Raw genomic sequence first — 13058 nt, 5'->3', positions numbered from 1 at the left:
AAGAGTGTGGCCTCAGGGAGGACGCCCTGGTCTCGGAGCCTCAGCGTGCTGGCTCCAGGCTGCTGGGCGGGCCGAGCACCACAGGGGCAGCGCAGCCTGAATGCCTGCTGCAGCCCTCCATGCCGGCCATTCTCCTCGTGCTTTGCTCATGAACCACCCAGGTCCTTCAATGGCCCACAAGGCAGACGTGCTCATAGAACCGCCTCAGGGTGGACTGTGAGCTGAGGGATGCAGCAATCAGGGAGCGGCTGCACCCACTCGGCCCCTCAGCGAGGGCAAAGGATGTGCACGGGTGTGCTGTCCCCAAGCCATGCCCTGCACCAGATGGCCCCTTCACTGCCCAGCTCTGTGCCCCAGACTTGCAGGGTCCGGGAGAGATAAGAGCCAGGACAGGGAGTGCAAGGATTTGAGGTGAGGTTGGGCTTAGGAGGTCTGAACAGAGGGGACAGAAGCTGAAGCAGGGACCCAGAGAGCCACCAGGGCTGTAGTCTCACCTTGTCATCGCAGCGGCTGGCCGCCACACAGTTCTGGACATAGGCCATGAGGGAGTCAATGAGCCCCGAGTAGTTACGCATGGTCTGGCGGCCTGCATCGGCCGAGCTCAGGTTCCTGCAGGAGAGAACACGGAGGAAATGGGAAAGGCGGGAGAGAACAGAGAGGGTGGGGAGAAGAGGGAGTGTGGGGGGCATACAGGGGCAGAGAAGAGCAGCAGAGGGTGGAGTACAGGGGAGGCCATGGGAGGAGGAAGGAAGGAGAGTAGGAAAGAGAAGAAAGGAATGAATGGGGAAAAGGAAGAAAAAGGAAGGAAAGAAAGCTCATTTAGCCAAGTTTGCTGGGCCCTGGCCAAGGCTGACACAGGGACTTGTCTCAACTCAGTTCTCGCCCTTTCTATGCCTGTGCGGTCCTCAGGCCAGGAACTTTCATTACTGTCAATGGCCTCACTGCAGCTGGCAGCCCAAGGCTCATGCACGGTGGCCACGTGTCCAACAGGAGCTAAAGCCACTGCCGCAGTCTGCTTGGGCGGGAAGAGGCTCTGAAGGTACTGGGTCGGGAATGGTACTGAGGCTGTCTGGGCTGGGACTAGACGCACCCTCCCTGTGCAGCTGTGCTCTGCCCCAGCTGTGGCTCATTTCCGAGCGCTGGGCCGGCTGCCTGGCCAGGTGGGGTGGGGCTGCGGCTGCTCCCCCCTCGCCGCGCAGCCATCCAGTCCTTAATTATGCCGGCTTTCATCTCCCCAGCCTCTGCTCCCTGGAGGCTGACTTTGGAGGCCAGCAGGGAGAAGCACAAGTTGAGACGCAGAAACACATGCCAGCTGCACCCCCACTCTGGAGGGGGGGGTCTTGGGAGTCAGAGAAGACAAACCTCATTAGGGCAAGGTATCTCCCCCCTCGCCGCGCAGCCATCCAGTCCTTAATTATGCCGGCTTTCATCTCCCCAGCCTCTGCTCCCTGGAGGCTGACTTTGGAGGCCAGCAGGGAGAAGCACAAGTTGAGACGCAGAAACACATGCCAGCTGCACCCCCACTCTGGAGGGGGGGGTCTTGGGAGTCAGAGAAGACAAACCTCATTAGGGCAAGGTATGACCCTAAAAGGGATCTTGCTCCATGGCTCCCAGCACCCCTCAACCCTGCCAGCTTGTAAACCTCTGCTCCCAGAACAAGCCCACAGGGGCCTTGCCACACCCTGAAGTGGAACTCGGGAAACTTAAGGCACTTGTGCCAATGCATATGGAAACGGAGCAGGAAGTGACTCATTAGCACAGCCAATCAGTAGACTTTTGTCTAAAGAATACTCTTAGATGCAGTTTTGGGGGGTGGGGGTGGAGGAGGGGGAAATGCCTGAACCAATTTGGATATTCAGATGGGGCATTTCCCTAGAGTCTGAGAAGTGCCTGTTGTGCTCCCTCCAAGGAGGGTGGGTCCTGAGCCCGGTCCAGATCCAGGCAGCTGGGAATGCCTAGGTCCATGCCTTGGAGCCTGTCCATGTGGGCCACTGCCAGCCTGTACATAGGTTCTCTGCTGCCCTGGCTGAATGTCGGCTACGCTGGGGCTGCCTGAGAAAGGGCCCTACGTGCCTTCTCCTCTCACCTCAAGCAACCGGTGGCATTGAAGAAGACCTCAGGGTCCACCACTTCCCGGGACATGTTGCTGTTGCCATCGCGCCAGCCAGAGAAGGGGATGATGACACGGTCAGTCAGTACAGGCAGGGCGTCGGCGATGAGCTCCTCCTTCAGCTCATCAGTGGAAGACAGGTTCCAGAGCAGCCCTGGGAGTCAGAGGCTGTCAGCCCGACACAGGCGAGGCCAGGAAGCCCGGGGACCACAGTACCACCCCCAGCCCAGGCCCTGCAAATGGGCCCTCTTAAAACACCAGCTTTCAGTAGGCCTGGGTCACCAAGCCTATTCAACTATTCCATGAACCCAGGTCTCAATGTCCCAGCTAGACTGCAGGTTCTTTGAAGACAGACAGCATCTCAGAGCTCTCTACCAAGGCCAGAATCACGGACAGGAAGGGCGATGGAAAAGCATCTGACTGATCAGTGTTTTTTTTTTTTTTTTTTTTTTTTTTTAAAGTTTGCCAGAGAATGCATGTGGCCACCAGAGAGACAGAGGAAAAGAGAGAGAGCGCTCCCCAGAGGGGATGGTTATGCTGCAATCCCTTCTTCTGCACTTCTCCTTCCTGTGTGCGTTTTGGGCATACATACACACATGCCTGGTGTGTTTCTCAACCTGCTGGGTCTGGGGCTTGAACCATGGGGTCAGTCATGTGGGATCCAGCTGCCTCAACCACCGGGCTATGAAGCTGGCCAAGATCAGTTGTCTTTAAGGTAAATTTTACCATTTGGGATCTTCCAATGATCTCTATTTTCCAGCTGAAAGTCATTCTATTTAATAGAAACAGTCACTGGGGCTAGCAGGTGTGTGGCGGTTGAGAGACTGGACTCTCATGTGGCTGACCACGGTCTGAGTCCTGGACCTGTCAAGTTGAAAGTCACGCCAGGCACTTGTGTGTGAGTGCCTAGGAGCCTGACGGGAGAAAGGAGAAGAGATTGTGGCGTGGCCATTCCCCTGGGGATGATTTCTTCCTTTCCCTTTCACTGTCTCACTATCTCTGGTGAGCACATGCACCTTATGGCAAAAACCAAACCAAACCAAACCAAACCAAAAAACCGTAGCAAAACAAAGAAAAAAACTTAAAAAAGAAAGAAATGAAACAAAAGAAATAGTCATCAATTTTCTGCTCTGTGCCTGGCCTCTTCGTCCCAGACCCATCCAAGGCCTTCATGGTGACTTCCAGCTCTGGCGCCACCTCCTCCAGCACTCAGCATTCTTTCTGAGCACAGGACAGGGACTTGAGACCTGTGAACTCTGCCGCCACCGCCTTTGCTCTCTCAGACACTGGAAAATCCCAGGGCCTGCTGAACACGGATCTGGCCTGGACACCAGCCTTTCTCCCCTTGCCCTCCAACCTCAGAGGGACCACGACCCCATCTGCTATGCTCACTGCCCAGGGCCACCCTCGGGACAACACCTGGCTGAGACCAGTGCCACTGGGCTCCCAAGATACTGGCTCTGGCCAAACCTGCACAGCTGAGCCCAGGCCCAGCCCTGGTGCCCCAGCAGCCTTGCACAGCTCCCCCATGTCCCCACAGAGTGGCTGGGGGGGGCCCACCCGTCAGCTGTTTCTGGATCTCAGTGTTCCCGGTTCTCCTGAGGAGGTTGACAGCCTCACGGATTCCATTCTGCCTCCGGGTCTCCAGCTTGTTGGTGGTGCTCCTGAACACCAGGTTGCGCAGGGCGCCCGCGGCGGCCTGCTGCACGTTCTGGTTGGGGCTGCGGAGGAGGTCCACCAGTTTGCAGATGCCTCCTAGCTGATAGACCTGTGGGCGAGGGGTGGGCGTTGTCCAGTCAGAGGAGGGGAGGTGAGTTAATAATTATCGACTCAAAGCAGACTTTTCTGGGACCAAACAATCGACATTGAGTTAGAAACACCCAAGTCACCCAGCACAAATGAGCAGTGTGAGGGAGTGGTCGCTACCACTGACTTGCGACTTGCATTCGGACCCTAGCTCCCCTCATCCCAGCGGGGAGGTCCCTGCAAGCTGCTCCTCTCTCCTGAGCCCCATTTTTCTCCTGCTAGAGTATGGTGATGAGTGCCAGATAAGAAAAAGAATCTAAATATACTTCAAAATCCTAAAGTAAACATATGGGAGATGTTGCAATGGAAAATCTATGGTAGAAACTTCGATGCAAACAAATCCTGCTCTCCAGGAACCTGTTAATAACACTGCACTCTTGGGCTGATGGCAGAGGCACAGGTGTCCTGCCTGCCAGCCAGGTGTGGGAGGCACGGACAAGCCATTTTCTACCAGAAGAGAGAAAGGCAGAGGCAGGGAGATGGGGGCTCAGGAGGGAGGGAGCAGCCATGTTCTTTAGTGGCCTTTGAGGAAGGGGATCTCTGTTGAGCCCACAGCTGTCACTAAAGTGTCTTGTCTATGACCCCTGGAGTACATGACCTGCCTGATGTCCATGCAAACAGAGGGCTTTGCTGGATGGGTGAGTGAATGGAGGGATGGATAGGTAGGTGTGTGTTGGGGAGGGGATGGATGGATAAGTAGGGGGTTCATTCACCCACCCTCTGTAGAAGGTTAGGATGCCCAGCTCTGACTCTGGGCAATGCCAGGCAGATGTCTCAGCCCTGGCAGCTGGGCAGGGTAAGAACCATCTGCAAGTGCTCCCACCCGCACGTAGGCAGCTGGGCAGGGTCAGGCTGACACCCTAGCCCTGTGTAGGCCAACCAGGCAGGAAGGTGTGCAGCCAGTTACCTGCTGCTTGGCAGATTCATCCTGGAAGCAGGTGTGCTGGATGTAATAGGCCCCAATGGCCTGGTACTTCTCATCCTGGGAGCTCAGGTACTGCACAGCCTTGGGGATGGTCAGCCCGCTGCACTCAATGTCCTCACTGCAGATCCTGGGAGGGATGGCGACAGGAGTGGGTGTGGGGACTCAGAATTCCTTGTTGCACACCTAGGCTGCCATAGCTTCAGCTGTCCTCTGGAGAGCCAATGCAGACCAGCCCCAGGGCTTCTGGAAGTAGCTCCTCTCCTCCAAAGTAGAGAGGCTTAGCCTCTAGGTCTCCCTACACTGGCTCTGCTGAGGCCCTGACAGGGACAAAAAAGTGTCCTGTTTCCTGCTGGGAAGCCCTACACCCACCCTGCCACCTCATTGGTACCTGCTTTGGGAAAATGGAAGAAAACGACTGCAAGTCTTATCTCTCTGTTCATCCATCCACCTGCCCATTCACCCGCCTACCCATCCATCCACCCACCTATTCATCCATCCATCCACCCATCTACCCACCCACCTACCCATCCACCTATCCATCCATCTATCCACCCAGCCACCCATCCACCTATCCATCCATCTCTCCACTATCTATCCATCCACCCACCTCTTCATCCACCTATCCACCCATCTATCCACTCACCCACCCATCCACCTATCCATCCATCTATCCACCACCTATCCACCCACCCACCCATCCACCTATCCATCCATCTACCCCCCACCTATCCATCCACCCACCTCTTCATCCACCCATCCACCCATCTGTCCACCCACCCACCCATCCACCTATTCTTTCATCTATCCATCCTTCCACTCTCCCACCTATCCATACACCCATCCACCCACCCACCTATTAATACATCCACCCCCCCACACCTATCTATCCACCCCTCCATTCACCCACCCATCCATCATCTACCCACTTATCCATCCATCCATCTATTTATATATCCACCCACCTATTAATTCACTCATCATCTGACCCATCCATCTATCCATCCTTCCCCAAAGTCAGCTGGCTCTTCTCACCTGAAAATTTTCACATCTATCTCTTCCTCCCACCTTCATAGCTATCATTTTCCTACTGGTCATAGTTGCTTTCATAGGGATGGCAGCAAAAGCCCTCTAGAAAGGTCCCTCTTCTCTAAGTTCTCCCAAACCTTTTACATACTTGTACCACATAAGTGGCACTAAACCCTCATGCACTGTGTTGAACTCCACCTCAGAAACCATCGCGACGTCTCCTCACTGTGGATTCTCATTCTAACCACTTAGACTGACCTCGCAGGCATGTGCTAGGCTGGGCCATAGGAATTGACTCATAGTCAACCACTTTTAAGCCCCCAAACCAGAAACTGCCTATGTTTTAGCTTAATAGTCTGTCCCACTGTGTCCTCTGGACCATTCCCCAGCTCCTAACAAGGGTCTGCTCGAGCAGGACTGCCCTGTTCGCTGGGCCCTGACCAGGTCTCAGGTATGCTGTCAGGCACGCCCCAGGCCCTGCTGAAGTCCATCTTCTGGAAAGCTGGGGAGGGAAAACCTTCCACTTGGAACTCCTCCAGTGCCCATAGTGTTGATCACAGGCTGCCTTTCTACTGTCCTGGATCCCAAGAGATAGAGAGTCCCCCGAGGCAGACCCCACTGTGGCCTCCAGCACTCCCCACTAGTTAGACTTGACTGGCAGAGGGAGCCCTCTCCTCATTTGTCCTAGACTCGAATGACCTAACCTCAAAGCTCCTGTTTTGCCATAGTCGGTGCTCAGTGGATATTCGTGGTTTTAGCTATGGCAACATGACTGCAGAAATCATCCAAGAGGCAGAGCTTCTGGCACTGGGTGAGTAGAACTCCTGCCCTGCCTTGAGAGAATGTCACTCTGCCTCGGCCAGCTAGCATGTCACCTATGAATGGCTTGTCACTCATTCTCCCCATACCTCACCTAGACCCTCACTCAGAACAGCTGGCTGGGATGATGAGCCAGGGCCAGATGCTACCCTACCCTGATTAGCCCCAAGAAAGAAAGGTTTCCGAGTCCTCCAAGTGACCCTAAATATACCTTGCGCCTTCAAGTAGCTAAGAAAGGGCAAGCTTGATAATGGGGTTCTGCTTATTTCAGAGAAGTGTGGAACCAGTAGGGAAGAGCAGAGGATGTGAAGTCAGCTGTGGGCTTGGGCAAGTTACTTAACACCTCTGGGCCAGCCTTGTTTCCTCCTCAGGAGCACTAGGGCTTGCCTGGAAGGGGTTATGAGGACTAAAGATGAGGGATGGGAAGCTCCTGGGACCCCATGGAAAGAACTTACGTGGCTCCATGGCAGCCCTGGGCCGTCCTGATCACGGCTGTGCGCCCTGCACACCACAGGATGCTCAGTAAATCGTGGCCAAATAAACCAATAATGATGATCATTAGGTGGTGATAAAGGACAGTTGGAAGGCTTGACACTGCGGACCCAAGGCACCCTGTGCCTGCGGCTCGTCAGGGGCCACCTCATTTGGCGATGGGTCTTGGACATTGCTGCCCAGTATCTGTGTGCTGTTCCTGGGTGCTAGCTCACATCCCTGTCTGTGTGTCCTTCAGGTTGCCCGTCTGCCGTGACCTATAGCCCATTCTGTGCCCAGCGTCTCACCAGGACACATGCGTTTGCTCTTTCAGAACGTGGGCAGAGGTATCCATGCCCAAGATCCGAGGTTCTCAGGCTAGTGTGAGTCACAATCACCGGAAGGATCGTGCAAACATGTTGCTGGGCCCCTCTCCCAGCTGTTCTGAGTCAGGAGGTCTGGGTGGGGCCCGAGAGTGAGCATTTCCATCCAGTTCCCAGGTGACGCTGATCCAGCTGGCTGGAGGAACACGCTCAGAGAACCCCTGGCCTAGCTGGCTTCTCGGATTAATCTCCCTCTGTTCATAACCTTCAAGTCCGACGCACTCAACACCTGGCCCTTGTCTCCCCTTCACACCGATAACTCCCTGAGGTCAGGGACCCTTTAGGCCAAGGACTCCCCAAGGCAGGAACGGTGAGCTCCTGCCATCCTGGGAGCCCTTGCCGAGAGCTCCATCGTACTGGTTTGCCTCCCACCCAGCCCTGCCTGGCCCAGCCCTGCCCACTTCGTCCCAGGAGAGCAGCACTCACTTGGAGCTGGCCCTCGAGTGGCCAAAGGACAGGTCCTTGTTGCAGGAGATGGGCGGGACATACACCGGGTCCTGCTTGGAGGTGCAGGAGGGCGGGCGCACGGGGCACTTCTTGGTCACCTTCTGGCCGCTGCAGGTGCTGTAGAAGCTGGAGCGGTTCTGGGTGGTCTTGTGGCCCTTGCACAGCGTGCCCTTGCGCAGGGTGCCCCGCGGGTCACAGTAGAGGTCAGGCTCACTGCGGCTCGCCTTGATTTTCTGCATAAAGCAGATGTCGCTGCCTGCTCCGGTGGTGTGACAGCCACCCCGGGGGTAGTGCCGGCCCCAGCTCTCCATCTGGCTGTAGGAGCTGAAGCGCCTGTTGTCAGGCTCCCGCTTCAGGGTCCCGTTGTAGATCTGGCCGAGAAAGGGAGAAAGGCGCAGTCAATATCCCTGCCTGGGACTCCTGGTCCTGCCGGACACAGCCCTCGCTGCCTCATAACGCTCACAGTGTCCCGGGAAGTTTGGCGTGGGAGGAGCCCTGGCCATCACCTGCTTGTTATCAGGCCCCTTACGGATTCTGAGAGCTGTTTAGTGGACTGCGACCACCATTTAGAAAGCAGAGTGAAATAACGGACCCTGGGACAGGACATCTCAGCGTGCACGCAGGCAGCAGGCAACATACGCACTGCGTGTGCAACAGTGCACGGGTACCGAGTTCCCCCGGAAAGCGCATGCCTTTTCTTCTTCTATTTTTTTTCAAAGTCTTCCTCTTTATTTCATGAGTGAGAGAGACAGAAAGAGAGAGCGTGCGTGAGAGAGCGCACCCATCCGTGAGAGGGCCGCGATGCTGTGCTCCAGCCCAGCCTCAGCCAGCTCAGATCATGGGCACCTGTATACCCAGCCCACGCAGGGAGGTCTCTGGATGTGAACCAGGGACCTTCCCATATGAATGGTCTCACAGAGGATTTTTTTTTAAAGGTTTTTGCCATAAGGTGCATGTGATTGCCAGAGAAAGACAGTGAGGGAAAGTGAGAAATCACCCCTGGGAGGGGGAAGAGGCTGCACAGCAATTCCTAATCTTCCATTCTCCTCCTGGGCTTTTGGGCATGAATGCACATACGCCTGGCGTGATCTTCTTTTTTTCTTTGTTTTTTCTTTTTTTTTTCTAAGAGAGATTTTTGCTACAAGGCACATGTGCTTGCCAAAGAGACAGAAAGTGAGAAATCAGCTTCCAGGGGGATGGCCATGCAGCAATCCCTTCTCCTCCATTCTCTTCCTGGGATTTTGGGCATGCACGCACACACGTCTGGTGTTGAGTTTCAAACTGCCAGGTCCAGGACTCAAACTGCGATGACCATGTGGAAGTCCAGTGCCTTAACTACCATGCCACCTGCTGGCCCCCTCACAGAGTGTTTTACACCATGCCACCATCCAGCACTAACCTGAATCTCTTACTGTGGGTTACAGTGAAAATGTGTGGCAGCCATGGTTCCCACACGGGCACCATCCAAGAGAGCTGGAGGCTCAGGGAGGAGGGCACTTCCAACTGTTGCTTGGTGGGGAAAGGGTGGAACTGGGACTTGAACTTGTGTCTCCCAGCCCTCGCCTGACTTCAGCAGCTTCAGAGTCAGCTTTCTTAGTCATGTGGACTCAGCACACAGAAACTCTTATTCCAGGGGTTTTCCACTGTATTTCTTGCTAAACTCCGTATCTTTTTTTTTTTAAGAGGTTTTTGCTATAGGGCATGTGCGCTTGCCAGAAAGACAGAGAGAGAGAGAAAGCAAGAAATCACCCCCCAGGGGGGATGGCCATGCCGCAATCCCTTTTCCTCCATTTTCCTCTAGGGATATTGGGCACGCACATGACCCCGGTGTGAGTTTAAGTCACCAGGTCCGGGACTGGAACTTCAGTTGACTACATGGGAATCCAGCGACATAGCTATTATACTTACTGCTGGTACCTAAACTTTGTATCTTGTCTTTTCTCTGCTAGGGCAAGAAACAAACACCCCCTGTGAGAGCTCAGGGGCCGGGGGATCTCAGTGAGGGTCTCCCGGGCTCCAGGCTGATAGAGAGCAGACGCTGGGCAGAAGCTTGATCCAATGGGGAAACGTACAATAAAGAGCAACGTGGCCCAAGGCTCTGCGTAAGCCCGTTGGGGAGTCGCCTGCCTGGGAGGAACCTGGGAAGTCTGAGCCTTGGTGGGAACGAGCTCCGGACCAGAACTGTCCGAGGACTTGCCCAGGAGCTCACCAGCTGGTGGGCCTGGCCTGCTCCGGCTTGTTCAGACTGGGGCAGCAACAGTGGGCCTGATCAAACGTCTCCACACAGGCGCTGACTTGGGGCTCACCTCTGCAGGGATGAGCCAGGGCCAAGGCCAGCAGCCTGGAGCCTGCCCCACCTCATGAACATGTGTGAGTGTGAGTGTACGTCTGCACATGTGCAGGGGAGGTCGTTAGGTAACTGGGTAATTCCCCTCCACGCCAGATCTAGCCACACAAGGCTGCAGAGGGGCCGGCCCTCAGCCAGGACCCCTTTCATCTCTGTGGGGAGTTGTAGGAAGCAGAAACCACCTCTGCTTCCAGTTCTCAGATTGCTTGCATGTCAGGAGCCACCAGGTGGGAAGTGGCATCCAAGACTCAGGCATGCCGGTCCCTTCACTCACAGCCCCAGCTGTGCACTTAGGCAGGAGCAATATTCTTCCCCAAACTGGGTCAGAGCAACCTTCCTAAAGGACACTGGCGTATGGGTGTTGGGAGAGGTGTAGAGGGACAGGGAGGCAGCGCATGAGGAGCCGGCAGTGCCCTGAGTGTTGGACGTGGCAGGGGCCCCTTGCACAGCACATGCAATGTACACCAAGGGGCCTCCACTGTGCCAGTCAAAGCCACGCCCTCCGCCCTCTCCAGGGAGGAGGTGGTGGATGATACGTTGGACGAAGAGCCTTAAATGGAAAAGCAACAGGAGCTCCCTTGTTCTCAGTAAATGACACGCCTGGACGTCATCTCAGACACCCTGAGAAGCCCAGATGCTCCCCTGGCCCCGGCCCAGCGAGATGTGCTCATGCTGATTACACTGACAGGCTCTGGGCTCCACGCTCCAAGTCTTGGTGAGGGTGGGCTGCCCACAGTGAAAGGGCGCTGGCTGCACCGTAGGGGCAGAGACGCCCCTGGGATGCATTCTCGGCCTCCCATCAGCCACACCCCTGTGGCATCACCCATTCCTGCGAACCCCACCCCTGCTGTTGTCCACTGGTGGGTTGTCTGAGTACAGTGACTGACTCTCTGTCACCATGGCCCTTTCCTGTCACTTTGACAAAGAAGAAATCTTCTGTTCGGCCAGTCCCCATTTTCTTCCTGTGCAGTGAGGGGATTTGGGTCACCCTCTGAGGCCCAGAGGAGGCAAGCTGCACAGCCTCCCTGCACAGATGACCTGAAAGCTGGCCAAAGTCCACAGCCTCCACAACTGAAGTGGCAGTGGCGTCTGGGGAATCCAGGTGTATGTCTTGGACTGAGACCCGGCGAGGAAGACCCAGTGGAGTCAGACCACCTTGGCCATACCAGCTGCCTCATGGATGGCCTTGGGCAAGTTACTTAAGCCCAACGTGCCTCAGTCTGTCTGTAGAACTATGACTATAACTGTACCCAATGTTCAAGGATGTTGGGAGAATTCAATGAACTAATGTTCGTAAAGCCCTTGGGACAGGACATGACGTAAGCGTTTGTTCTGTGGAGACATCAGTATCCCTCTGACTCTCCAGCGGGGGACAGGCTGGCTGCCTTTGGAACCTGGTTTCACATCACCCATGCCAAACCTAAAGGTGCAATGTCTGGCACACGAGAGGCATGAACCCAGGAAGCCAGGACAGTCCAGCAAAGGAGTGCACACAACCACCCAGAGCCCCACGCATCTTCCTAGAGACGTCCTCTCTCCCAAGACGTGTCTAAATCCATTTTGGAAAAATGGAGGAGCCAGAGCGTGGCCAGGCTGTAGGACAGAATGGCATGGTGTTTGCATGGGCACTGTGGGCACATCTGGGCAGCACGCGTCTTCATTGTGCAGGACATCCCAAGCAATGCAGGGCGTTCAGTGCCCCTGGCCTCTGGGCCCCAAATGCCTGCAACACCTCACAGTCACTGTGGCCAGCAAACACATCACGCATGCTCCTGGACGCTGTCTTCCAGGTCCCGAGTGGAAGGCGCGGACAACACACACAGCCCCCACAGGTGGGAATGCACTCCACCAATACCAAGGTCTGTCCCCCAGCCATGCCCCCTCGTGAAGATAGGGTGTGTTAGCAGTGTCCTCTCTTTGAATACAAAGGACAGTGACACACACACCTCTTGTCTAGTTCTCCAAGCTCCCTTGGGAAATACCAGCCTCTGATGGGATGGTCCATGGATCGGAACATTCCAGAGGCTAGACACTCGACTTCCTGGACACAGAGCTCACAGTCCCACCAGAGAGCAGGATGGGCCGGACAGCCAGAAGGGAGCCCAGGGCGTGACCCAAGAGAGAGGCTCTCCCACATGGGGAATCAGTGGGGCTCTGGGGAGGCAACACTTGCAACCACAGTCAAGGGGTCCGGAGAAGGCTGCTTTGGGCCAGAAGCCTCCCCCACCAGTCCCTGACCTGCCACCTTCTGTTAATGATGTGGGTCTGGAAACCTCTCCAGCTTTCTCCTGTCTCCTCTTCCCTCTTGGAGGGGTGTGGTGTTTTAACCGCACATCAAATGCTCTCTCACCTCCTGCTCCTCCTTAAGTCAGGAGGCTCCCAGATCCACCCCCTCATTTTATAGGCAAGGAAACTGTCCTAGACATGGGTGACAAGACTGAAGTAAAGCCATACAAGCCCAACATCTAGAGCCTCGAAGAATGGAAGACAGACCGCTTTCCCTGGAGAGAGCACACAGTCTGCAGAGGTGCCCAGACTGGAAGAGCTCTTACTGGCCCAGGTCATTGGGCAGGACAGTGGCTAACCACCAGAAAGAGGTGGCATCCTTCTGTCCTCCCATCCCAGGATCCTCTGCACCGCACTGGCCAGACCATGGCCCCAGCTCTCATCCATTTACCACTGGGCTACTCCAGCACCTCCCACCAGTGCCCCCCCCCCAACTTG

General features: G+C 55.6%; 1 protein-coding gene across 1 annotated transcript in view; it reads right to left on the bottom strand.

The window, feature by feature from the left end:
* PKP1 (plakophilin 1) overlaps positions 1-13058 on the bottom strand; it is a 55075-nt gene that overhangs the window by 12524 nt on the left and 29493 nt on the right. The window contains exons 3-7 of the mRNA XM_006155468.2: positions 7967-8358; positions 4824-4968; positions 3671-3878; positions 2087-2264; positions 495-609 (exon numbers count right to left, since the gene is read on the bottom strand). Coding sequence (XP_006155530.1) covers positions 495-609; positions 2087-2264; positions 3671-3878; positions 4824-4968; positions 7967-8358 — 1038 coding nt within the window. The remainder of the gene's footprint in view (positions 1-494; positions 610-2086; positions 2265-3670; positions 3879-4823; positions 4969-7966; positions 8359-13058) is intronic.

This window comes from Tupaia chinensis, unplaced genomic scaffold (genome assembly GCF_000334495.1).
Source record: "Tupaia chinensis unplaced genomic scaffold, TupChi_1.0 Scaffold000453_2, whole genome shotgun sequence".
Taxonomy (NCBI): Eukaryota; Metazoa; Chordata; class Mammalia; order Scandentia; family Tupaiidae; genus Tupaia; species Tupaia belangeri.
This window is presented reverse-complemented; position numbering and strand designations above follow the sequence as displayed.